The sequence below is a fragment of the Magnolia sinica genome, chromosome 8, assembly GCF_029962835.1.
Source record: "Magnolia sinica isolate HGM2019 chromosome 8, MsV1, whole genome shotgun sequence".
Lineage (NCBI taxonomy): Eukaryota > Viridiplantae > Streptophyta > Magnoliopsida > Magnoliales > Magnoliaceae > Magnolia > Magnolia sinica.
In genome coordinates this window covers 2,655,274-2,681,890 of record NC_080580.1, presented here as the reverse complement: position 1 = coordinate 2,681,890, position 26,617 = coordinate 2,655,274, and the positions used below count along the sequence as shown (strand labels likewise).

Here is a 26,617-nt window from a genome sequence, read left to right as displayed (position 1 = left end):
CTTATACTTATAAACAACCTATTTATTATAATAAGTAAAATATTAATTATGAGTATACATTTTTCTATAATTTTTTTATATCCTCATGTATAAAGTTATCTTTTCATATTCCTAAGCTTTTTAAATACATGAGTCGACATAATTATTTTATTTAAAATTAATTTTCAACAGATCTAAATGTGGTAAACATACGCAAGTTCTAGGTCATTGGATTAAGTTCTGCCTACCTTGACCAATCCCTACCTTAAGAATTCCGCAACTTGTAGTTCATTTTTCTCGAACTCATTTACATGGGCAAGTTCACTCCTTGGACCTATAGTTTTAATATTCTTCTGAGGCATGTGCAACCCAATGAATCGACTTGAAACTGACAGCACCCGGTGATGCACGGCATAGAATTCTGTAACCTTGCTCCCTATCAGACACGTTAATGTTGGGAATAGGCCCGTTTAAGAGATAAACATGAGCTGCCATCAATTCAGTGATCGAGGATTCTAAGTCATGGGGAGAAAAACAATCCCATATACCAAGAATCTGGGCCAATGTGGAAAATTCATTCCCCAGTCCGTCCAAATGGTTGACCCAATTGTCAATGAGTCACCACCATTTTTCCAAAGGTGGTTGCGTAACACATGGTTAAAATCTGATGGTGCATGTAGTCCTTGTCAATAACGGAGATGGCTTATATAGGTAGATCCCTGAATATGACTCACTGTGATGTATGTTTCTTATATCCACACCATCCATTCATATAGAGAGATCATTTTAGGGTATTAACTTAAAAACGCATCAGATTCAAATCTCAGGTGGACCACGCCACAAGAAACAGTGGTTATTGACCATTAAAAACTTCCTAGGGCCCACAAAAGTTTTGGATCAATCTGATATTTGTGTGGTCCTTTCATCCACATCTTTGTGACCTTATCAACCGGTTAGATAGAAAATAAATATTCTGGTGGACACAAGAAGTTTTTAATGATGGGCATTCAATTATCATTGTTTCCTGTGGTGTGGTCCACTTGAGATTCGGATGTACTGTATTTTTGGGCTCCTACTATAAAATGATCTGAAGAAACAAATTGGACGACATCGATATAAGAGGTGGACCCATAATATTGGAACCATGGAAGCCATGTATGACAGTAATGGACTTTATTGTGACTCGGGGATGAACATGATGAGGTTAATCACTGTCTTCCTCAAGGATAACTACTCCAAATCCATGGAGCTTCTTTGGACTCCTCACATAGACTTCTCGAATCCACGAGGAAAAAAAGAAGCAAAATAGAAATAAATTCTATAAAATATTTAATTTAATTGATGAATGAAATAAACGAGTTCACAACCCTTTAAATAGAGATACTAAGTCATGGGAGGAGTTTCAGAATCAAATTAAAAATAAATTTCTTAAAAGTCATGACTTACTATAAATAGTAAACTTACTATTTATGGACTACTATGATGTCTATCAGTGGTGCACATGGTTTTTGGCCAAAAATAGTAAGTATCCTATTTGGTCAAAACATGACATTCTCCTAACTTTTAAGCACTTTTCATGTTGGGCGCAGCTCATAAAACCCAAAGGATGAAGAGTTATACTCAAACTAAAACTTACTATAAATAGTAAAAACGAAAATAATATGGAATTTCGACCATCAATCTGGTGGTATTTCGCAAATTCAGCGTGGGCAACTCGGCATAATGGGGTTGGGTGGCTAAAGTAGCTTGTCCTACTCTAAAATCATATATAGTACGCCCGATAGCTGATTCCGATTTGCGAGATACGTCCGTTTTAAGTCCTGACGGTCTGGATCACTTCCGCTTCTGATCAAGCCTTTTCTGATCCATCTTGGCCATGAAACTGTCCGTGACCTGCTCTATGTCAGATAGGCACGTGGTTAGCCTATGAACACCGACCTCCACGTTGACCGGATACTCAAGTCCACCGTGGTGGATGTGTTTTATCCACGCTGTCTATCCTTTTGCCAAAGCCTTCTAAGGGTCCACAGCATCTAACTTGTTCATAAAGTGACACTGAGCTGAATTGAAAACACAAATACGAGCTTACCCGAAACCTCGGTGGCTTCGCAGAAGCTTGCAACCATGAAGGTCGGTGGTGTTGGGTGACCACGCAATCGGTCTCCATGAAAAACTTGAAAAAATGAAGGCATGTAGATTAAATGTCACAAATGGAGTCACCACATATGAGGTGGGATCTAATAGAGACACCTGTACATGAAAGTGGGGGCATTTTGGTCTTAAAAAAATATTTAGATAACCTGGAAAGAGTTAGGATTCCCTTGTGGCCGACCTTGATGTACGTGTCTCATATCAATCGTCATATATATCCGTTTTTCCTAATAATTTAGTATTAGCCCAAGAACACAAAAGATAAAAATCTCAGGTGTACCACACTGAAACCGTATTAAGCAACCACTATTAAAATTTTCATGGGAGCTATAAATTTTTTGAATCAAGCTGAAATTTGTGTGGTCCCTTCAATAAGTTCGATGGTAAATAAACATTCTTGTAGCCCATAAGAAGATTACACGTGACAACCTGCGACCCATAGGCAAACAGCAACCACAACACAGACCCTTAACCATTTGACAACTCTACGACCCATAAGGCGTGACAACGCAACTAGACCATTAACACATGACAAACAAGGCTTCGGACGTAACACGCAACTGACCTGGCGATTAACGTGTAACCGTCTGACCGGACCCTTAACACATGACAATCTTGACCCTTATTACATGACACTGACCCAGTCCCTTAACACATGATAACCTTGACCCTTAACAAATGATATATGTTCATTGTCTTCCAAGGAAATACATTATGACATCCAAATTTTATCTCATTTATTGTCTTCCACATGACAACCACAACTATTCCTCTTTACCCCAAGTCCCTTCTGACAATCACTTCTTCCTACAACAACCATGGTTATCCCTCTCTATCCACAATCAAAAGTGACTTTGATCAGTCCTCAACGACGAAGCGTCAAAGGAAATTAGTCATTCGAAGTATAGAGCTCGACTCTAGGCAAAAGCTGGAGGAAGTATCTTAGATCAAGCGTACAATGTCAGATTACTTCCAATCAGGTTATCAGGCAGACAGAATGGACGTGGACCTTGCCCTGCTGGATGTCGTCCCTCATTTAGTTTCCCATGAGGTGAAAGCCCGCCTGTTAGCCCCTCCTTCTATTCAAGAAGTTCATCAGGCAGTCCTATCTATGCTCCCGAACCGGACGACTTTCCTGCTAGTTTTTATGCTTCCTGTTGGGATATCATTGGCCAAGATCTTCTCAAGGCGGCATCTTTCTTCTTTCAAGGAGGGGATCTGCCTAGGGCCATCTCGACTTCCCTCATTTGCTTGGTTCTGAAATCGGCAACCCCAAAGAAGTTTTTTGATTTTCATCCCATAAGCCTCTGCAATTGCTTGTATAAGATCTTCTCCAAAATTCTGTCTGCTAGGCTGAGTGAAGTGCTGCCTTCTTTGATCTCCCTAGAGCAAGGCGCCTTTGTCCAAGGCCGGTCTATGGAGGAGAACATTGAGCTAGCTCGGGAGTTGGTCAGGGAGATTAACAGAAAAACGCAAGGGGAAAACGTATTCCTTAAACTGGATATGGAAAAAGCCTATGATAGGCTAGATTGGAGGTTCTTGAAGCTAGTGCTTTTGAAATTCGGTTTCAACTCTACTTGGGTGAACCTGATTGAGAGATGTTGGGATAATGTCTGGTTCTTGGTGCTAGTTAATGGAGAGGCGGTAGGTTTTTTGAAATCCTCAAGAGGCATATGCCAAGGCGACCCTCTCTCCCCTAATCTCTTCATCCTGGTGGCAGAAGTTTTGAATAGAGGGCTGAAAAATCTAGTTGGTCACGGCATAGCCAGGTTGGTGGGCTAAAGTAGCTCGTCCTACCCCAAAATCATATATAGTACGTCGAGTAACTCATTCCGGTTTGCGAGATATGCTTGTTTTAAGGTTCTGACGGTCTTAATGACTTCTGCATCTGATCGGGCCTTCTTTGATCCATTTTGGACATGAAAGTGTCTGCGACCCGTTCTACATCATCAAGTCATGAACGGACGAACAGTGGGCCCTTCTCCGTAGATATAGAGGGGAATCCACTCCCTATTTGTCTCCACAACTGGGCTTTCCTGCATTCACGAACCCAATAATGGAGCGCACGCCAATGAGCCTAAGGGAAATTTGGTCATTTCTCCTCCATGCCATCATTGTCTCTTCAATATACGTTCCATGGTTGTTGGGATCTGCTGCTAACTTCTCCAACGAAACAGATAAGCTTGCTTTGGTCCACTTCAAAAATCTGATAACTAACGATCCTCTCCATTCCTTGAGCTCCTGGAACCATACTGTCCACTTCTGCCACTGGCAAGGAGTGACTTGCGGTCAACGACATCCTCAAAGGGTCACGGCCTTGAACCTCGTTGGCCAAAACTTGGTGGGCCCCATATCTCCCTACATAGCAAACCTCACCTTCCTCAGGATCATCAATTTCACAGACAACAGCTTCTACGGTGTGGTTCCTGAAGAGATTGGCCATTTGTTCCGCTTGCAGTATCTCAGTCTGTTCAACAACACATTCACCGGAGAAATTCCAGTAAATCTGACCCACTGTCCAGAACTCGAAGTCCTCCGTCTTCGCAGGAACCAGCTTGTAGGGAGTATTCCAGCTGAGCTAGGTTCTCCATCCAGGCTCACCATATTGGACATTGGTCGCAACAGTCTTACAGGAAGCATCCCACCTTCACTTGGAAACCTTTCGTCTCTCACATTCCTTTTTCTTTCGATTAATAATCTCGAGGGCAGCATCCCAAGTGAGCTCAGCCAGCTGGTAAGGTTAGAGGTGCTTGCAATTGATTCTAATAACCTGTCAGGTAGGATTCCTCCCTCGCTATACAATCTTTCATCCATTACCATATTGGACGTGGGAGATAACAGATTGATTGGAAATCTTCCACCCAACTTAGGCCTCGCTCTCCCTAATCTCCAAAATCTTTACGTCTCAGTAAACCAATTCACAGGACCTATACCGGTTTCATTAATCAATGCTTCGAGACTTGTACTTATTTCATTTGCGGACAATAGTTTTAGTGGATCCGTGCCTATGAATCTTGGAAGCCTCAAGGGTCTCACTAAGGTATCTTTCAGCTACAATCGACTTGGAACTGGGAAAGCTCATGACTTGAGTTTTCTTGTTTCTTTGACCAATTGTAGTAGCTTACAAATACTGGACATGGACAATAACCGTCTCAGCGGTGCGTTGCCTGACTCCATAGCTAATCTTTCGACCCAAATGACATGGCTATTACTTGAACGCAATAGGATATTCGGAAGCATTCCATCTGGGATTCAAAACCTTTTCAGCTTAACAAGGTTGTCTATGCAATATAACTTCTTAACGGGTGCCATTCCCATTGGTGTTGGGAAGCTTAACAAAATGGAGGTAATTTCCTTAGCGAAAATGAATTATCTGGACAAATTCCTTCTTCCCTGCAAAACATGTCTCGGTTGTATATGCTTTCTTTATACCAAAACAGTCTAACAGGGAGCGTACCTTCAAGTCTTGGAAATTGTACATACATGCAGTATTTGAACCTCGCTGATAATAATCTTAGTGGTAGCTTACCCAAACAACTTTTCAGCTTTCCCACTTTAATTGCAATATATGTTGGAGGCAACTCGTTTAGTGGTGATCTGCCATTGGAAGCTGGATACCTGAAAGCACTCCAGATATTGAATGTTTCTAATAACAAATTGTCAGGCCAAATTCCAAGCTCACTAGGTAACTGTCTAAGCCTAGAGTATCTCTGGTTGTATGGGAACTTCTTTCAAGGGTCAATTCCTTCTACATTTAGTACTCTAAGAGGCCTTCGATCGCTGGATCTTTCAGGCAACAACTTGTCTGGAAAGATTCCAAAATACCTGGAGAACCTTACTGCTTTGGAATACCTAAACCTATCTTTCAATGATTTCGAGGGCGAATTACCAAAACAAGGGGTCTTTAGAAATGCCAGTGAAGTTTGGGTACTTGGAAATGGTAAGCTTTGTGGGGGTATTGAAGAATTGAAATTGCCAGCGTGCTCTAGCCAAGCTTCCAAGAAATTGAGGATGTCTCTTGCTTCAAAATTAAAATTCTCAATAATTGGTGTTGTCTTGTGTCTTATTTCATTATCATGTTTCGTTACCACTCTGTATTGGGTAAGAAAGTCGAGAAAGAAACCTTCTGTTCCGCCGTCCCTGGAGGATCCTTTCATGATCATATCATATGCAGACCTCCTTAAAGCGACAGATGGCTTCTCTTCTGCAAATTTGATTGGCAGCGGAAGCTTTGGTTCTGTATATAAAGGAACACAAGATGGAGATGGAACTGTTTTCGCAGTGAAAGTCCTCAACCTTCAACTGCAAGGAGCTCTGAGGAGCTTCATGGCCGAATGTGAAGCTTTGAGAAACATTAGGCATCGGAATCTTATTAAAATCTTAACCTGTTGCTCAAGCATTGATTATAAAGGCAACGAGTTCAAGGCTTTAGTTTTTGAGTACATGAACAATGGAAGTCTAGACAGGTGGTTACGCAAAGATGGGTATGACCAGCAGAGGGGGAATTTAACCTTTATTCAAAGGTTAAATATAGCGCTTGATGTGGCTTCTGCACTGGATTATCTACATCACCATTGCCAAACACCAATCGTGCATCGCGATTTAAAACCGAGTAACATTCTTCTTGATGATGACATGATTGCTCATGTTGGTGATTTCGGGTTAGCGAGGTTTTTATCTGAGGTTGCTCAAACCATATCGCTTGGGGTGAAGGGAACTATCGGGTACATCGCTCCAGGTAAGATTCATATATTTTCTTTAATTTGAGAGTGCGGATCCTCTGCCTCCCGGAGGCAGGAACTCCCTGCCTCCAGCGTTTTCATTGGTCAACGTCACTGCAAGTGCCACCTCATCAATATTTTAAATATAATAGAAAAAGTAAATTTAATAAAAACTATAACGGAGACGTTAAACGGAAGCGGTTTGCGCGTAATGAGTAGAGTCTGTGGAGCCCACCGTTATTCTCATTCGTGCAATGTATCAACTCCATCCATTTCTTTTATCATCTAATTTTAGTGTTTTACAATAAAAATTAATCATATCCCAGGATCAAGTGGACCACACCACCTGAAACAGTGTGAATTGAATTCTACCATTGAAAAGTTTTTGGGCCTATAGAAGTTTTATATCAAGATGATATTTGTTTTTGCCATTCATCCATGTCTTTATGATCTTATGTACAGTTTGGATGAAAAATAAAAATCATTGGGGGCTTAGAAACACTTCAATGGTGAAAATCAATATTTCCACTGTTTCCTTTGGTATGGTCCACTTGAGCTTTTGATATACTTCAGTTTTGGGCTCAACTCCTAAAATGATTTGAAAATACGGATGGACGGCGTGGATAAACCACATGAATTCACAATGGGCTCAATAGAGTTTACTCATTACGATAAGACTCGGTATGTAATCTGATTTCACATTTTAGACGTGGATCTCCTACCAAAGCCTTTTGTAATAAGATGCTACGCAAGGATTATAGATGGGCCCATTGGGACATTTGTGATAAATCCAACCCGTTCATCCATTTTTAGAAATCATTTTAGGACATCATACCAAAACTAATGAATATACAAAACTCAAATGGGCCACACGAGAGGAAACAATGGGGATTTAGTGTCCACCGTTGAAATATTTATATGGCCACAAAAGTTTCGGTCTAATATTTTAGCGTTTTCACTTCATCCTGGTAAAAATGACCTTATATACAGTTTGGATGGCATATAAACATCAAGAGGCACAGGAAGGTTTCAACGGTAGGAATTTCTTTCTCCACTGTTTCATCTTGTATGGCCCAGTTGAGTTTTTTATCATCCTAATTTTTTGTTACATGTCTTAAAATGAGCTCTAAAAATGGATGAATGGATTGGAATTCTTATAAACACACGGTAGACCCACCATACATCCAGCGCTGGAACTTCATGCAAAACGCTTTCCCCAGTGAATCCGCATCCACGGTTTCCAATGGAAACGTATTGGCTACTCCCCTGCCACTTGGTGCTATGTGGGCCCACCATGATGTATGTGTTTCATCCATGCCGTCCATTTATTTTTCTAGATCATTTTATGGTCTGAGACCAAAAATGAGGTATAACCCAATCTCAAGTGGATCACATTGCATGAAACAGTGTTGAATGAACGTTAACCATTAAAAACTTTTTGAGGACCATAAAAGTTTTAGATCAAGCTGCTCTTTGATTTTTCCCTTCACTTGGGTCTTTGTGACCAAACCAACATATTGGATGTCAAATAAACAGTACGATGGGCCTTATGAGGACTTTAATGATGGATATCCAATCACCATTGCTTTCCTGTGGTATGGTCCATATGAGATTTATATTCGTCTCATTTTTGGGATCAACTCCTAAAATTATATGTAAAAATAGATTAACGGAATGGATGAAACACATACATCATGGTGGGGAAGTGATGTCACCCATTTATATGGGTCCCACTATGATGTATGTTTTGTATCCACACCGTCCATCCATTTGGAGATATCATTTAAGGCATGAGCCAAAGAATGAATCAAATCCAAAACTCGAGTGGACCCCAACATAGAAAGCAGTGAGAGAGTCACGCCCACCATTTATTATGAATCAATCGAGCCAAACCGATTTGTCTCTTGAACGCGTCACTTTGTTTTCGAATCCTATCACTTTATGCATGACCTCGTCACTTTGTCTAATGAATCTTGTCATTTTGGCAACTCCGTCACTTTGTCTGCTTAACTCTGTCACTTTATACTACAACATCATTACTATTGTACCCCGTCACTTTATTCTACAACCTCGTCACTTTGTCTCACTCACTTTTTGTATTGTAATCTCGCCACTTTGTCTAGTGACCCGTCACTTTGTATTGCAATTTTATGCTTGTCTCTTGAACTATATTATTTACTGCAATTTCGTTACTTTGTCTACTATACCCGTCACTTTGTTTAACTTCGTCACTTTGTCTAGTGAACCTGTCACTTTGTACTGCAACCTCACTTTGCCTAGTGAACCTCGTCACTTTGTACTGCAACCCCATCACTTTATCTTGAACCCCATCACTTTATACTGCAACATCATCACTTTGTCTCATGCCCGAGTCATTTTGTTCTGCCCTCGTCACTTTGTCTACTATACCCCGTCACTTTGTCCAATAACTATACTTAACCTCATCACTTTGTCCAATAATCCTACTTAACCCCATCACTGTCTAGTAAAACCCCATCATAAAGTGACGAGTACTTCACAAAGTGATGAGGTAAAGTAGACAAAGTGACGAGATTACAACACAAAGTGACTGGTAGTGCGATGAGACAAAATGACGAAGTTAGCGAGTTGCAAAGTGAATGGGTTCGATGAACAAAGTGACGATGTTGCGTATAAAGTGACGGGGTACAATAGACAAAGTGAGGTTGCAGCACAAAGTGATGGGGTTCACTAGACGAAGTGACGAGGTTGCTGCAAAGTAACGGGGTTTGCCGAAAAAAGTGATGGGGTTCAATAGATAAAGTAACAAGGTTGCAGCAAAGTGACAGGTTCACTAGACAAAGTAACGAGATGACAGTACAAAGTGAGTTAAGAGACAAAGTGACGAGGTTGTAGCATAAAGTGACGGGGTACATTAGATAAAGTAACGATGTTGCAGTACAAAGTGACAGGGTTCACTAGACAAAGTGACGAGGTTCACTAGACAAAGTGATGGGATTGCAGTACAAAGTGACGGGGTTTACTAGACAAAGTGATGAGGTTGCAGTACAAAGTGATGGGGTTTAATAGACAAAGTGACGGGGTTGCAGTACAAAGTGACGGAGTACAGTAGACAGTGACGAGGTTGCAATACAAAGTGACGGGGTTCAGTAGATAAAGTGACGAGGTTGCAGTACAAAGTGACAGGATTCACTAGACAAAGTAACGAGATTGCAACACAAAGTAACGGGGTTCACTAGACAGTGACGGGGTTGCAGTACAAAGTGACAAGGTTCACTAGACAAAGTGACGGGGTTCAGTAGACAAAGTGACGGGGTTGCAGTACAAAGTGATGAGGTACAGTAAATAAAGTAACGAGGTTGTAGTACAAAGTAACGAAGTTCACTAGACAAAGTGACGGGATTACGAGACAAAGTGACGGGGTTCACTAGACAAAGTGATGAGGTTGCGGTATAAAGTGATGGGGTTCGGTAGACAAAGTGATGGGGTTTAGAGACAAAGTGACGGGGGTATAGTAGACAAATTGACGAGGTTGTTGTACAAAGTGACAAGGTTCAGAGAAGACAAAGTGACGATGTTGCGACAAAGTGACGGGGTTCACTAGACAAAGTAACGAGATTACATTGCAGCGCAAAGTGACGGGGTTCGATGAAGACAAAGTGACGATATTGCAGTACAAAGTGATGAGGTTCAGTAGATAAAGTGATGGGGTTGTAATACAAAGTGACGGGTTTCACTAGACAGTGACCGGGTTGCAGTACAAAGTGACAAGGTTTACTAGACAAAGTGACAGGGTTCACTAAACAAAGTGACGGGGTTGCAGTACAAAGTGACGGGGTACAGTAAACAAAGTGACGAGGTTGCAGTACAAAGTAATGGGGTTCAGTAGACAAAGTGACGGGGTCACTAGACAAAGTGACGAGATTGCAACACAAAATGACAGGGTACAGTAGACAAAGCGACGAGGTTGTAGTATAAAGTGACGGGGTACAATAGACAAAGTGATGATGTTGTAGTATAAAGTGACGGAGTTCAGCAGACAAAGTGACGGGGTTGCAGTACAAAGTGACGGGGTTCACTAGACAAAGTGACGAGGTTGCAGTACAAAGTGACGGGATTCAATAGACAAAGTGACGGGGTTGCGGTTCAAAGTGACGGGGTTCAGTAGACAAAGTGACGAGGTTTGGATTGGATTCAGTTGTAATAAATGGTGGGCGTGACTCTCTCCACTGTTTTCTATGGTGGGGTCCACTCGAGTTTTGGATTTGATTCATTCTTTGGCTCATGCCCTAAAATGATATCTCCAAATGGATGGACGGTGTGGATACAAAACATACATCATAGTGGGACCCATATAAATGGGTGACATCACTTCCCCACCATGATGTATGTGTTTCATCCATTCCGTTAATCTATTTTTACATATAATTTTAGGAGTTGATCCCAAAAATGAGAGGAATATAAATCTCATATGGACCATACCACAGGAAAACAATGGTGATTGGATATCCATCATTAAAGTCCTCATAAGGCCCACCGTACTATTTATTTGACATCCAATATGTTGGTTTGGTCATAAAGACCCAAGTGAAGGGAAAAATCAAAGATCAACTTGATCCAAAACTTTTATGGTCCTCAAAAAGTTTTTAATGGTTAACGTTCATTCAACACTGTTTCATGCAATGTGATCCGCTTGAGATTGGGTTATACCTCATTTTTGGTCTCAGACCATAAAATGATCTAGAAAAATAAATGGACGGCATGGATGAAACACATACATCATGGTGGGCCCACATAGCACCAAGTAGCAGGGGAGTAGTCAATACGTTTCCAGTGGAAACCGTGGATGCGGATTCACCGAGGAAAGCGTTTTGTATGAAGTTCCAGCGCTGGATGTATGGTGGGGTCCACCGTGATGTTTATAAGAATTCCAATCCATTCATCCATTTTTAGAGCTCATTTTAAGACATGTAACAAAAAATTAGGATGATAAAAAACTCAACTGGGCCATACAAGATGAAACAGTGGAGAAAGAAATTCCTACCGTTGAAACCTTCCTGTGCCTCTTGATGTTTATATGCCATCCAAACTGTATATAAGGTCATTTTTACCAGGATGAAGTGAAAACGCTAAAATATTAGACCGAAACTTTTGTGGCCATATAAATATTTCAACGATAAACACTAAATCCCCATTGTTTCCTCTCGTGTGGCCCATTTGAGTTTTGTATATTCATTAGTTTTGGTATAATGTCCTAAAATGATTTCTAAAAATGGATGAACGGGTTAGATTTATCACAAACGTCATAGTGGGCCCATCTATAATCCTTGCGTAGCATCTTATTGCAAAAGGCTTTGGCAGGAAATCCGTGCCTAAAATGTGAAATCCGGATTGCGTACCGAGTCTTATCGTAATGAGTAAACTCTATTGAGCCCATTGTGAATTCATGTGGTTTATCCATGCAGTCCATTTGTATTTTCAGATCATTTTAGGAGTTGAGCCCAAAACTAAAGTATATCAAAAGCTCAAGTAGACCATACCAAAGGAAACAGTGGAAATATTGATTTTCACCATTGAAGTGTTTCTAAGCCCCCAATAATTTTTATTTTTCATCCAAACTGTACATAAGATCACAAAGACATGGATGAGAAAAAACAAATATCATCTTGATATAAAACTTCCATGGGCCCTAAAAACTTTTCAATGGTAGAATTCAATTCATACTGTTTAAGGTGGTGTGGTCCACTTGATCCTTGGATATGATTAATTTTTGTTGTGAAACACTAAAATTAGATGATAAAAGAAATTGGATGGAGTTGTGCACGAATGAGAATAACGGTGGGCTCCACAGACTTTACTCGTTACGTTTACAGTACTGAGGTACTCAGCGCGCAAACCGCTTCTGTTTAACGTCTCCGTTATAGTTGTTATTAAATTTACTTTTTCTATTATATTTAGAAAGTTGATGAGGTGGCACTTGCAGCGACGTTGACCAATGAGAACGCTGGAGGCAGGGAGTTCCTGCCTCCGGGAGGCAGACGATCCGCACTCTTAATATATATATATATATATATATGTGTGTATCTGTGTGATACAAGGAAAGCTTCCGTGGGCATAGGCTATATGGGGCGCAAGGTGATGTCTTTGAGAAATCCAATCTATCCATCAATTGCGGAAGCTCACAATAGGACAGAGATCCAAGATTCAAGTGGGCCACCAGGTAGGAATCATTGAGTGTTAAAGGCTCAACATTGAAACTTTCATTGGGCCAAGTTTCGCATTACGCTAATATTTATGGTCTCAGTTCATGCCAGTGGGAATGACCAGATGAACGGTTTGGATGGCATATAAACATCGTGGTGGGCTCCAGGAAGGCCTCGACATTCGGCATTTTCATTCTCATTGTTAGGTATTGTGTGGCCTACTTGAGTTTTGGATCTTAATATTGATCAAGTTGCTGTACTATTACGAGCTTTTGAAATTGATGGAAGGATGAATTATATTTCTCATGTTGACCCACATAACTTGGGCCCACAAGAACTTCCATGGGCAGCTAAATACTTAGCAAACTCATAAAATTTCAATTAGCATAAATATCAGTGAACGTACTCAATATATATCCTCAGGAGAAATTTTCATATACCACCATTGGATCAGGCCGAACTTTCACATTTGGTGCTTTCTTTCTATGCTGATGTTAGAAATTCCCAACATAGGATAAATAGAAATGATAATTACTTGTTTAAATGGAATATTTGCTTACATTTAAATATGAGATGTACAAATTACAGAGTATGCGATGGGCAGTAAAGCTTCCACACAAGGAGATGTTTATAGCTATGAAATCCTTCTCTTGGAGATGATAACTGGAAAGGGGCCAACTAATGACATGTTTAAAGACAATCTAAGCCTTCATCATTTTGCCAAGTTGGCGTTGCCTGAACGAGTAATGGAGATTGTAGATCTATATCTCTTTGAAGAAGCGAAAATTACTCAAGGCAGTGGAAATCATATCAATGCAAGGAATGAAATGCGTGATTGCTTGATTTCGATGGTTAGAATTGGTGTGTTGTGTTCTTTAGAATCTTTGAGAGAACGAATGGAGATGAAAAATGTTGTCATGGAAATGCATGCAATCAGGGACTTATATCTGAGGTCAGAATTCACAGGGATGCAAGTTAGATCACCACTGTGGGGTGAAGGTAAGTCTTACCTCAATCATTACTGAGATATTATTGCAAGTTTGTTAAGAAAGATTTCAAAATACAGCAAGTTTGTTGAACAAGCTTTAGATATATATAATCTTGGCTTATGACTGAGCTTGTACTGATGCTTTATATGTGGGAAGGTTTTTTTCTTTTCCTTTATTTTGTCCCGTGTTAGGCAAAGGAAGATTGTATCATGAATGTAATAAGATACAAATATTATCTACTTATAATAAGAAAACTATTGGGTTTCTAAGGTGTCTAATCGCTGAACATTTTATAAACCCTTTTGAAAATGCTATTATAATCTAGCAAAGTCCCATTATGGATTAAGATCATTTGCCTGATGAATGTGAATAATTTCTTTTTGCAAATGTCCATTGATATACCACCAACAAAAGTGTTAGAATCATCCAAACATTGTAATGTCCTGCCGAATGACCTAAATGCATGTCCAGATAGACTAGGCGAAAGCTGGCAAATGCAAATGCAACGATGTTCATGTGAAGATTTCGTTGTGAGAACCGCAAGCGTGTTGTTCTGGTCCTAATTCAGGCTGCCAAATCAGTAAAATAAGGATTTTTCTCATCTCTATGTTATGTGACATGTAATTGTTAAATAAAGACAAGTCCAGCTACAGATGTTTAGGACCACCTGATTATTGTAGTTTTTGCATAGTACTGAATGAAAATTGATTAGACCTAATGGACGGACCAGATAGGTGATGAGAATGATAAAACTTCCATATGCAACTATGTGCATGGGAAGATTTACTTAGACATGTTTTCCAATTGCAAAGATTAAAAAAAAAAAAAAAAGAAAAAAAAAAAGAAGAAGAAGAAGAAGAAGAAGAATTACTTACACATAGCTCGCTAGATCATTTCTCTTCCAAGTAAAAGAGTTATATGAGCAAACCAGTAAAATAATGCAACATGAGAGTTTCATTATTGGTGTCCCTATCCGGTGTAAGGCCCATCACGCATATGGGTGGATTACTGAACATGACCCATATCGAATAGCTGTTGTCCCCATGTTTCATATTGCAAATATACATCCAATATGTATGAGTGGAGGTATTATGTAGAGCAGGGCATCCAGTCGAGTCGGACCGAGTTAGGGTTGACCCGACTCAATCCAATTTTGAAATAGGCATGACTCGAACTCGACTCGACTCGGGACCGAGTCTAGCATGCCTGAACCGATCTAAGTCCGGATCTAGCATGGACTATTTCAGACCGAGTTCAACCTGGTAAAAAATACCAAGTTGGATCGAGTTGGCACCGATTTGGATCGAGAGATGAGGGAGAGAGAGAGAGAGAGAGAGAGAGAGAGAGAGAGAGAGAGAGAGAGAGAGAGGAGGAGGAGGAGGAGGAGGGTGGTTGCCATGCTTGGAAGAGGAGGATGAGGGAGGGAGAGAGATTGGGATCAGATCAGGGTGGGTTCGGGGTTGGTGTATAGGGTTAGAAATACTTAGAAATTAAGGTTTTTTTTTTTTTACCCAAATCCAAGTCGAGTCAATTTCAGATCGATCCGGGTCTAACCGGTTCAAGTTTAATTTCGAGTCGAGTCAGGTCGATTTAATGGGTAACTCGAACTTGACTCAGTTTGAGGTCAGATTGAGTGAAGCCTACTTGGTTCGGACTGACTCACCCATTCGGTTCGGATCGAGTCGGGTTTGAACGAGTTGGATGAGTCGAGTTGTCCGGTGCCTAGCTCTAGTATTATGTATGCATCAAGGCTATCCAACTGGTGGGCCCACTCATAGATGGCCTATTTCTGAAGTTGATAAATATTAGCCAGTCCCACCAAACGATATCCTAAATTTCAGACATTGATTGGGCAAGTGGGACCATCCAATAGAAGTTTATTTTGGAGCAATGTTTGATGTAGGATAAACTAGTTGGATGGTCTCAATTGATATATTACCCTTCCACATGACTGCTCCAGCTTAAAGTTTAGCAAATTAGCCCTAAAAATGATTAAATTGAGTTGACAACGAAAAATTTAGAAGAAGAGATGGGCCACACAACAGGAAAGAGTGGGGAAAATACTCACTGTTGAAGCCTTTCTAAGATCCCTCGTGATGTTTATATGCCATGCAATCGGTTCATAAGGTCTAAGATCCTCCGTGATAGGGGGGCCGTTTTTCTTTTTGCTATCGGCCCACCCCGAATCTTGAGTTGTATGCTGCTCGCGCCCCATGTTCTGTTGAATATATATATACCTCATTTTCTTTAATAAAAATAAATAAATTATGGTCCACTTAGCCAATGACTTCCAATCTTTCATCTGTTTTGAAATTCAATCCGTGCGTTTAATATGGTGGCCTTAATATGATGATCACCTTTTTTCCATTTATTAATGACTAGATTTTTTATATAGTTTGGCCCACCTGATAAGTAGACGGGTGATTTTTGTATTTGATAATCTTCACGGCGGGACGAACTGAAGGGTTAGATATCACATGCCGTTTAATAGGTTGGATATTATCAGCTGGTCCCACGTTTGTTGTGCTACAGCATGCAGCTGTGAAAGCATGTGCTTGAAAAATGGACATGATCTATTTGGAAAAAAAAGAAAAGAAAAGAAGGTCAATACTCCTGCGATAAACTGAAAACACAAAAACATTATCCTGATTCAAAATTTTGGGCTCCACGGATGTTTCAATGTGGTGGGTGTTCAATCCTCACTGTTTCCCATCATGCAACACACTTTGACTTTTGGATCTATCTGATTTTCAGGCTTATCTATTAGCATAGCTGCCAAACATATGGACAGGATAAATTTCTCACAAACATCATGGTTGCCTCACATGCCTTTGGCCAACAGGAACATCCTCGCACGCAACTTCCATCCGGTGTGGATTGGCTACCGACCTTGTCACTAGCCAATGGTTAATGGTCAGTGCTCTGTTGATCCCATCATGATGTATGTGTTTCATCCATGTCATCCAACAATTTTTTTTTAGATCATTTTATGAAATAAGCCCCAAACTGAGGTAAATCCAAATCTCAAGTTGACCGCATTATAGAAAATAGTGTTGATTGAACTCCCACCATTAAAAGTTTCTTGAGGGCCACAAAAGTTTTGAATCAAGCTATATTTGTTTTTTTCGCTTTATCTAAGTCTTTATGACCTAATCAACAGGTCGTATGTCATATAAAAAGTACAGTGGGCCCTCATTTTTGGGATCAAGCTCTAAAATGATCTGAGAAAATGAATGGACGGTGTGGATAAAACACACATCATGATGGGCCCACACACCGACCACTAGCCACCTGGACCAGCCAAACCGCGTCCCTCACATCCCACGTTTTCTTCTTTTTTATTTGTTTGTTTGTTTTTCTTTTTTCAAACGTTGGATGAAGACCGTCTTCTAGGAAGCAAAAGTCCAGTCAAACAGTGATCTTCCAACCTCCAGAAACAGCCAATTTCATGAAGGAGGCTGGGAATAGACTTTTAACTTCCCTTCACATTGGATGAAGACTGGGAGACTCATATGCAAAAGTCCAGCCAACATCTAGTGTCCAATGAGAAAAATCCTCTCCAACTGAGAGATGATTGGGTGGAGCACCAACAACTGGAATCCAGTGGAGCCCCGTATACATGTTCACGTAGGGTCCTATCCCATGTGATGATATTTCGACCGTCCATCTGATGGTATTTCGCATATTCAGTACTGGGTTGGGCGGATAAAGTAGCTCGTCCCACTCCAAAATTATATATGGTACTTTCGATAGCTCATTTCAGTTTGCGAGATACGTCTGTTTTAAGTTCTGACAGTCTGGATCACCTCTGCTTTGGCCTTTTCTGATCCGTCCATTTTAAGGTGGGCCTATCCCATGCATCTTTGGGCCGAGCTTGACCTTAAGGTTGTGACTAAGGCCTGAACAGAAGATGTAGGCCCAACATCTGAATGGGCCTACATCTGAAAGGGCTAGGTATGCCTTGATACATTTAAAGTCAAGGTAATATTGGGTAGCGGGCATGGTACAGGCATGGACCTGAATGGTTAGAACATGAGCCCTACAGACATAGCCGTAGATGGTTAGGAAGCGCAACAGGCATTATTTAGTCAAAGACACCTTGGACTGAGAGACGAAGACAAAACGTAGCCCAACAGCCCTACTCTAAATGTAACTGAAACATATGTGCCTTTTATTTGCGCACCTCCCCTTAGGAAGTGAGTCTGAAAATCATAACTCAAGTGGGCCACACCACATGAAACGGGGGATGGGGTGCACACTTAAAACCTACCTGCGCCCACCAAAGTTTTGGACCAGTTGATATTCGTTATTCGAATTTTTTTTTCTTCGGTCATCCTAGATGTACTTACCTTAATGATATGGGCCACACGGAGTTTTTAATGGTGCGAGTCCCCATTTCCATTATTCCTCCGCTGTGGCCCACTTGAATTTTGTATGAACCTGGTTTTCTACTCGTGTCTTGTTATGAGCTAGATGGACTGAGCAGATGGCATGCGCACACATCAATATTGGCCTCACGGAGCTTCTTGTTGCATGTCCTTACTAAGGGCGAATCGCCATACTATTACACCTTATTTTTATGTGCCTGTGCATCAACCATCGTTCTTTGCCAGAGTATTAATTAATTTGCATGCAAAGGGGTGCAAGAAAGTTAATGTGTGATCATTGAGTGCCCCCACAGTCAAATCTCACCCCATCATTTCACCAGATGAGCTCACCACCCACTTTCCATCCGAATATCATGACATTGCTGATCGCGTGGTGACCCCAACGATAAGGGACTACATGGTATCAGGAGTCCGTGAGGCCCATCAAAATATATATGTTTTATCGGGGTTGCCATCCATTTTGCCAGCTCAGTTTAGGATACGAGTCCAAAGCTTAGGTGGACTACACCGCAAGAAACAATGAGGATAATAAGCTATAAGGTCTACTGCTGATACCTTCTTAGGACAGTTATGTTTATTTGTAATCCAATGTGTTCATAAGGTCACAAAGACCTTGGTGAAAACACATAAGCTTAATTCAAAAACTTCCGTGGCTCTTAGAAGTTTTGAACGGTGGGCATTCAATCCTTACATTTTCCAGTGGTATAGGCTACTTGAGCTTTGGATGCACTTCAATATTATGCTCATACCTTAAAATGAGCTAGCTAGCAAAATAGATGGATGACCTGGATAAAATGAGCTAGCCACTGAATTCCATGTAAAAATTTGGGAGGTAAATCCCACCTGGGGGTGAAGATATTGCCACCAAAGGCTATTTGACAACTCGAGGACACTACAAATCATCACGGGATTGGCGTTAAGCCACTGCGTGGGCAAAAGTATGCATTAGCGGCAATGATATTTCCGCCCAAGGCCATTTCAACAAGCCTAAGTGTACATAGGGACACCTAAAGAGTTGTTGAGCTCAAAAATATAAAAACTGTGTGGAAGCGCGGCAATAATATTGCCACCCAAACCTTTGCAAATCTGAGAAAATCCCAGGATCTCTCCCAAGACCTCCCAAGATGGTTGTAAAGAGAAATCAGTGGTGAAGTAGTAATAATATTGTTGCTACCTCCCTTAAGAGGTGAAATTAATTATTTTACCACTTATCAAAGCAAATTCATGATGACATGTCTCCTGGCCGATTAGATCATTTCACATGGTATATTTGTTCTCTGTATTACTGCTAATTATCAGAAAATCAAGCAAACCTCTATAAATAGAGGCTCACCTGTTGTTGAAAGAGATATACAACAACAACAACACGAGGAGAATTACAAGAAGATATTAGAGAGTTAGAGTGAAAGTGAGGGTAGAGCAAGAGTATAATAGAAAAAAGAGTGAAACTGAGCAACATCCATCCAAACCCTCCAACCTAGTCTATTCTAGCATCCAAGCCATCTTTATAGTTTAGGATTGACGGAGTAGGGTCGGAATTTGGTATCTCTGATCATCTCCCTTTTATGAGGAGTGTCGTATCTCTTCTTTTCTCCTCTCACATCTCCACGTACATGGTCGGCAATCCGACCATTTATTTTATTTCATATCTTTACATTTGCATATCATCCCTCTCATACACTATTTGCTTATAGTAGTTTGCATAACTCTCAATTGTAGGCTCTATACTTTGTCGAACTTTCAAGTCGTGGTGTCTTAGAAGTCAAGTCTTTGTCTAAATATTCTTATTTTAATTTTATTTGATCATTAACATATCGTATTTGTTCTTATTTGCTTCTCTTTTGTAGCCACTATATTCTCGAATCTAACTCGGTTAGATACCATGATCTCCTTTTATATTAGTTTAGGTGAGGATTGGCTTACTGTTGATTTTTGACATTGTTAACAACTAGCCAGTAAGTTAATATAACACCTTTTGGAACCTCAAAATTTTTAAAAATAAAAAATAAAAACTTAATTGTGTAAAGTAGAGATTGTATGCAAATACGGGCAAAATGGTGCCTAACCCCTTCTTTCTCAATCAACGAGGTCCTTACCTAGAATCCTTGATCATAGATTTTATCTAAGAGTCATCTTAGTTTAGAGTATCTAGGTAATTCCCCAACTTAAGGTGAGTCTATGGGTCTAGTGGACCATAAATTCTAGGCTATTGGCAACTTTTAAGTCTTTTAAATGCACCATTATGAATCAACAGTACCATACCTATCCAAAATCAAGTCACGGAATATGTGAGATACATTTTTGGAAGTGCACGCGCCCAGCTACGGGATGGCATCATAGATTCACTTGAGCCTTGAATCCACCTCATTTCTGAGTTCATACCTAAAATGACATGAAAAAATGGATAGGCAACATGGTTAAAACCCATGTAATACACTAGGCCACCGAGAACCCTTAACTGGATTTAAGTCCATACAGGGGGCGCAATCCCCTTCCATGCCCATGCATGAACCATCATACTGTGCCAAATATCAATGGGCTATTGGAAGTTCCTGTGGTAAGAAGCTAAGTGGTGCCCATTGTGATGTTTGAGAGAAATCCACCCCGTACATCCATTTTTTCCAACTCATGTTAGGACATGAGCCCCAAAATGAGACTGATCCAAAAGTCAGGTAGGCCACAAGAGAGAAAAAAGTGGGTAGGAAAATGCCTACTATTGAAACCTCCATGGGGTCCATCGTGAAGTTGATATGCCATCCAATCAGTTCATAAGGTCATTCCTACTAAGATGAACTGAAATATATATATATATATATATATATATATATATATATATATATATATATATATATATATATATATATATAGAGAGAGAGAGAGAGAGAGAGAGAGAGAGAGAGAGAGAGAGAGAGAGAGAGAGAGAGAGTCATGCTCCCCTGCGCACCTACGCACGTGCGCACCTTTGTACATGTGCCATGGGTGTCTAATCTGAACGGTCCATGTGATGCGAAATCCCATGAAACCCCATGTGACAAATTTTCACCCCGATCTAAAATTCTAGTGGGCCATAGCAAAGAGAAATGCAAATCAAGGGAGGAAACTGTTTTCATTTTTCATGGCCCATCAAAGTTTTAGATCAAAGTAAAACTTGGGCCCGGGGGATTTCACGAGGTGCTACTTCACATGAACGGTTCAGATTTTAGATTCACATCACGTATGATGGGTTCTCAAAAAGGTTCGTAGTATGTACGAGTGTGTGTGTGTGTGTATCTCAAATCTGGGCTTTTGTAGCTCCATCAATGTTTCAATGGTGGACATTCAATCCCCATTGTTTCCTAACGTGTGACCCACTTGAGTTTTGGATTTCCCTCATTGTGGAGCTCATGTCCCGGCATGATTCAGCGAAATGGATGAACAGGGTGGAATTCTCACAAACATGATGGTGGGCCCCCTTTAGCTTCTGACTATAGAAACTTCCTCTCAGGGTGTCACATGCAATCCGCGTCCAGCATGAATCAACTCCTGCCCAAAAGGGTGAGGTTGCGTATTAGGTGGTATTGGGTTTACCTCGGCTCAGAATTTGAACTGTTAAGGGCTGGGCCGTTGGCTAGCCTATTCAAAATTTAGATTTTGGTAGGCTCGAGCCCGGCCCATTGACAACCGTAACTAAACTATTAGGTAACAGCTAATCCGCTCCCTTGCATGTTTGAGTGCACCCACAGCACCCTATTTCTTTGGGTCGTTCTTTTTTGGCCAACAATACCTCCTTCCTTGACCTACCCCTCTCTCTATCTTTCTCATTTCTTTTATTCCGGGATGCTTGGTGGAACAAAACATCTGCATTTGGTTAGGCTATCTACTCGATGTGTATGAGCCAAAGTTCGGCGATCTCGCCCGTTCATACGCTGCAACCCACTTTAGATTGGCAATGCTTTGGGATTCTCCTCTGCCGACTACTTATTTTATGCTACCCACTGGTCGCATGCGATTGGACGGTAGGGTCAACACTCCACACTCTATGGGAAGAAAATCGACTTATTTCTTATTCCAGGGCATGGCCTATTCGTTTTGGCCCCACCGGATGAGCAGCCTTGATAAAAGAAGAGTCAGTGCGCTTGCTTCGTCAACCACTGTTGGTTTCCTCACTCTGTAATCTTGGAATACAATTTTCTTTTTTTTTTTAATATATATAATTATTTCTAAAGGGTGCGTTTGGTTTAATCAAATATCACGAAATTGGTGCAACCAAACACACCCTTAGATCAGGCGAGGCCTCACTACGGGAAGAAGAAGGGAAGAGGATCTTCCTCTGTGGGGCCCACTTTAAAACAGATGAGTCTCTGTTTACTTAGTTACAAGTGACTGGCTTTGATTTCTTTGTTACACTACTCAGCTTCTTGTGATGATACATTCCCTAGCTTCTAAAATTCCAAATGAGTGACTATTACTTCTTTGAATTGTTTGGTGAATGGCTGATATTATGTGGTTTCCATAGTGCCAATTGGACTTTCATGCTTTAATGCCATTTCCAGTGGATGGAAATCATTTTTCTGCTCTCTCTCTCTCTCTCTCTCTCTCTCTCAGGAAATTATGAAATCCCGATTCCATGCTAAGGGGTTTTTTGGCTTTATAAAAGCCAATTGATCTTTATGGCAATTCTATACTCGTTCTTTCATTGGCTGATTTCGGCTGCATTTGGATGCACTTCTGAATTGAATTGAAATAACCAGTTCAATAGAATGAATTGAGAAAATTGTGATTAGGGGTCATTTGTATGCCTGTAAATGGGGCTAACTATAAATGATTTACAGTTTGGGTTTGGATGCTAAAAAATGCCTGTAAATCATTTTTACAGGCTGTAATCATTTACAGGATTCAGCCCCATTTGATTTATAGGCAAAAACCTGTGATTACATTTACAGGCTCTCCATTTACAGCCCAACATCTATATTTTCAAAGATTGGCTCTCCCTTTACAGGACTTAAACAATTTATAGGCTACCCATGAGGCGGAAGGTGCAACCTTGATAGAGGTCAGGTGCCAGGTGAGTGCTGCCACAAAGTGGGTTACAACTGACACTCGGTTGTGGAGTGTGGTGGTTTGTTACAATCCCTAATGATTTAAGGGCCTAGCTTGACGTGTTCCATCAGTTTTCATCAGGCATCCAATTTCAACAAGTTGTATTTGGGCTACTAAATGTCAATAATGGTTATATAATACCTTTCCAAATTATCTGGATGGAAGACAAGAATGGCACTTTAATGCAAGAAATTGTATGGCACATTGGTGCTTTCCTGAAATACATGTATTGGTTCTTATTCAATCAGTAAGATGCTTATTTATATAGAATTTTATTATCCTCAACCCAAGGATATGTATGGGGTCTTTGGTTTGTTAGAGTGGGGCCCATGGTTCAGAAATCCAGACTGTTTGCCTCGTTGTCCCCACTATGGATCGATAATGCTTCTACTATCTCCTCAATAGGACATCTCTAATCATTTAGTTTATGGCCTGCAAATAGATAGTTACAAAGGGAAATACTGTGCAAAGACATGGGCTGCTAATCATGTATTTCCTCTTTGGCTGAACAGATTTAGGAGAAATCTCTTTTTGAACTATGGAAATCATAACCAATTATTTGATGGTTATTTTAATTACTTTAGGTTATTACCATTTCGAATGCACTAAATACTAGAAATTTAATTATGAAAATATCGAATAAAGTGAATTAAAGAATCAGGCGAGTCTTTGAGTTGACCGACCAGGTAGTGATAGAGTCGAATTTTCGAGTTTTGAACTACGGAAATCAATAGATATCATATATTCTATGTTTGAAACATGAGAACAGTCACTTGGATTTTTAATTTGCCTGCATTTCCATCCATTGAGAGTGACTTCCCATCAAGCAACAGATGGGTCTAGGAAATTCCTCATTGCCGGGTTGATCATTTTTTTATTAGGAGACCTGGTTGTTTTCCGGATTCCTTTGCATTGTCACTGTTTTTGTTTCTTCCTTTTATTATCCTTTTCTTGGGCTTGTGATGAACATATTCCCGTATCTTGCATGAATTAGAAATTTTTTACATGATGAAAGTCATTCAGAATCTATCAAAGATAACTGAAGAAGATGTTGATGAAACACTTAGCAAAATTGATCCTGAGATTCAGAACGAGAGTATCAGGCAAATAATCAACTACTAGAAATCTCTGTGTTTCTCTTGCTGCTTGTCTTCTTTCTCTAGCCCTGCTGCCTCATGTTCTTCATTCTCTTCATCCGACAAAAGAAGCAGTTTACTAGATCTGATGAAAGGAGGAAGCACGTCCCTTCATAGATTGCTCAACATGAAGCATACTCGTCTGTCTACACATTTCATTCGATATAGTGGATCACCCATAATCAAGCTTACATATCTATGGGGCAGTGATGAGGATGAAGACTTTCAAGGGCTGTCGCCTTGGGTGGCCATGAAAATAGTTGCATACTTACAAATATGATATGTATAAATTACAGAGTATCTGATGGGTGATAAAGCATCTACACAAGGAGATGTTTACAGCTATGGAATCCTTTTGGAGATGATGACTGGAAAGGGGCCAACTGATGACCTGTTTAAAGACAATCTAAGCCTTCATCATTTTGCTAAGTTGGCGTTGCCTGAATGGGTAATGGAGATTGTAGATCCATTTCTCTTAGAAGAATCTAAAGTTACTCAAGGCAGTGGAAGTCACATCAATACAAGAAATAGAATGCTTGAATGCTTAATTTCAATGGTGAGAATCAGTGTGTTGTGTTCTGCGGAATCTTGTATCAATCACAGGGCTGTTGGTATACTAGTAAGGTAACAAATATCTTGTATCAGAGCTAACACCATGTTCTGTGTTTGTTTCGTAGAATGGGCAAGGCTAACCTGGACCTGATTGAGAGCCACCATAAGGTGGAGGGTGCTACCTTGTCAGAGGCCAGGTGAGTGTCGCCATAGAGTGGGCTACAATTGATGTTGGTTGTGGAGTGTGGTGGTGTGTCACAATCCCTAATGGTTAAAGGGCCTAGCTTGAGGTGTTCCATTAGTTGCCCTAGGGCATATTCTGATTTGAGTGAATTATTTTTGGGCATATTCTGATAGAAGAATTGGCACTTTAAAGCAAGGAATTGTATGGCACATTGGTGCTTTCGTGAAGTACATGTATTGGTTCTTATTGACTCAGTAAGCTGCTTGTTTATGTAGAATTTTATGATCCTCAACCCAAGGATATGAATGATATGCTAGGGCTTTCGGTTTGTTGGAGTGGGGCCCATGGTTCAGAAATTCAGACTGTTCATCTGTTCGGCCCCACTGTACATCGATAATGCTTCGACTATCTCCTCGATAGGACATCTCTAATCTTTCAGCTCGTGGCCTGCAAATGGATGGTTTCAAAGGGAAATACAACAATGGTCCATAGTCAGCACTAAAAAGAAGTGCCCAAGATTGGTGCCTTGGATCTACCAATTTGGGACATTTTTATGTCATGGTCCATCCACACATGATCACTTTACAACACAGTTTTAGATTATGGTAACATGTGCCCCAAAATGTTACAAAGTACACACTGAATGCCCGAGTATATTGCTTACATCAGTGTTTCAACATCATATAATTCCTATTGGTTTATATACTTCTAGACATATTCCTTAAAACTAGCTTTTTTGTCTGCACAAGAACGAGAGCACTTCTGATAGCATGATCAAAATTGAAAATGTCAATATCTTATTGCTGAATTGGTCATTGCTTTAGTTGGGATTGTATGCTAGTGATTTTCTTTTTTTCTTCTGGTTTTTTTTTTTCCTCTCTACAGTAGGCTACTACGATGATACGATATGTGCAAGTTCATTGATTTTCTCTTACTTTCTTGTGGCAGTTTATATTACCTCTCTTATGTTTTCAGGCCTTGTGCCATCTGCTCTCTGCTTTCATTTTAGTTCTCTTTCAATAGATCTGCTCTCTTTGTCAAAAGGAAAAGTGTTAAATGTATCTTTAGCATTCTATAGTCACTAGACACCCAGGGTCATCTCATGAGTTTGCAAGAAATTCAAAAACCTTGCACTCTTGTACCTGTTTGTTTCACGCCCTTATTTTATCTTTGCAGATCACATTCTGAAAAGAAATCTCACACCCTGTTCGGTAGACACCTGAAAATGGCTTCAACTCATTTTTTTAAACCATAAT

The 26,617-nt window shown here is 40.3% G+C and overlaps 2 protein-coding genes across 2 annotated transcripts; both read left to right on the top strand.

The window, feature by feature from the left end:
• The first annotated feature begins 4,186 nt into the window (after positions 1-4,186).
• On the top strand, positions 4,187-5,402 carry LOC131253781 (LRR receptor-like serine/threonine-protein kinase EFR). The gene is made up of 2 exons (XM_058254919.1): positions 4,187-5,288; positions 5,398-5,402. Exons 1-2 carry the CDS (start codon positions 4,187-4,189, stop codon positions 5,400-5,402), a joined length of 1,107 nt encoding a protein of 368 aa, XP_058110902.1.
• LOC131253780 (probable LRR receptor-like serine/threonine-protein kinase At3g47570) lies at positions 4,430-26,370 on the top strand. Its single transcript, XM_058254918.1, has 5 exons — positions 4,430-6,868; positions 13,622-14,032; positions 24,922-25,249; positions 25,303-25,374; positions 26,310-26,370. The coding sequence occupies exons 1-5, from the start codon at positions 5,533-5,535 to the stop codon at positions 26,368-26,370; spliced, it is 2,208 nt and encodes a 735-aa protein (XP_058110901.1). The 5' UTR covers positions 4,430-5,532.
• Positions 26,371-26,617: the final 247 nt, after the last annotated feature.

Excerpts from the sequence above, each read along its gene's own strand:
- LOC131253781 (XM_058254919.1), top strand. The coding sequence starts at position 4,187 with ATGGAGCGCACGCCAATGAGCCTAAGGGAAATTTGGTCATTTCTCCTC.
- LOC131253780 (XM_058254918.1), top strand. The coding sequence starts at position 5,533 with ATGTCTCGGTTGTATATGCTTTCTTTATACCAAAACAGTCTAACAGGG. Across the intron at positions 6,869-13,621 it reads TATCGGGTACATCGCTCCAG|AGTATGCGATGGGCAGTAAA; the intron begins GTAAGATTCATA and ends TACAAATTACAG. Across the intron at positions 25,250-25,302 it reads GCTGTTGGTATACTAGTAAG|AATGGGCAAGGCTAACCTGG; the intron begins GTAACAAATATC and ends TTTGTTTCGTAG.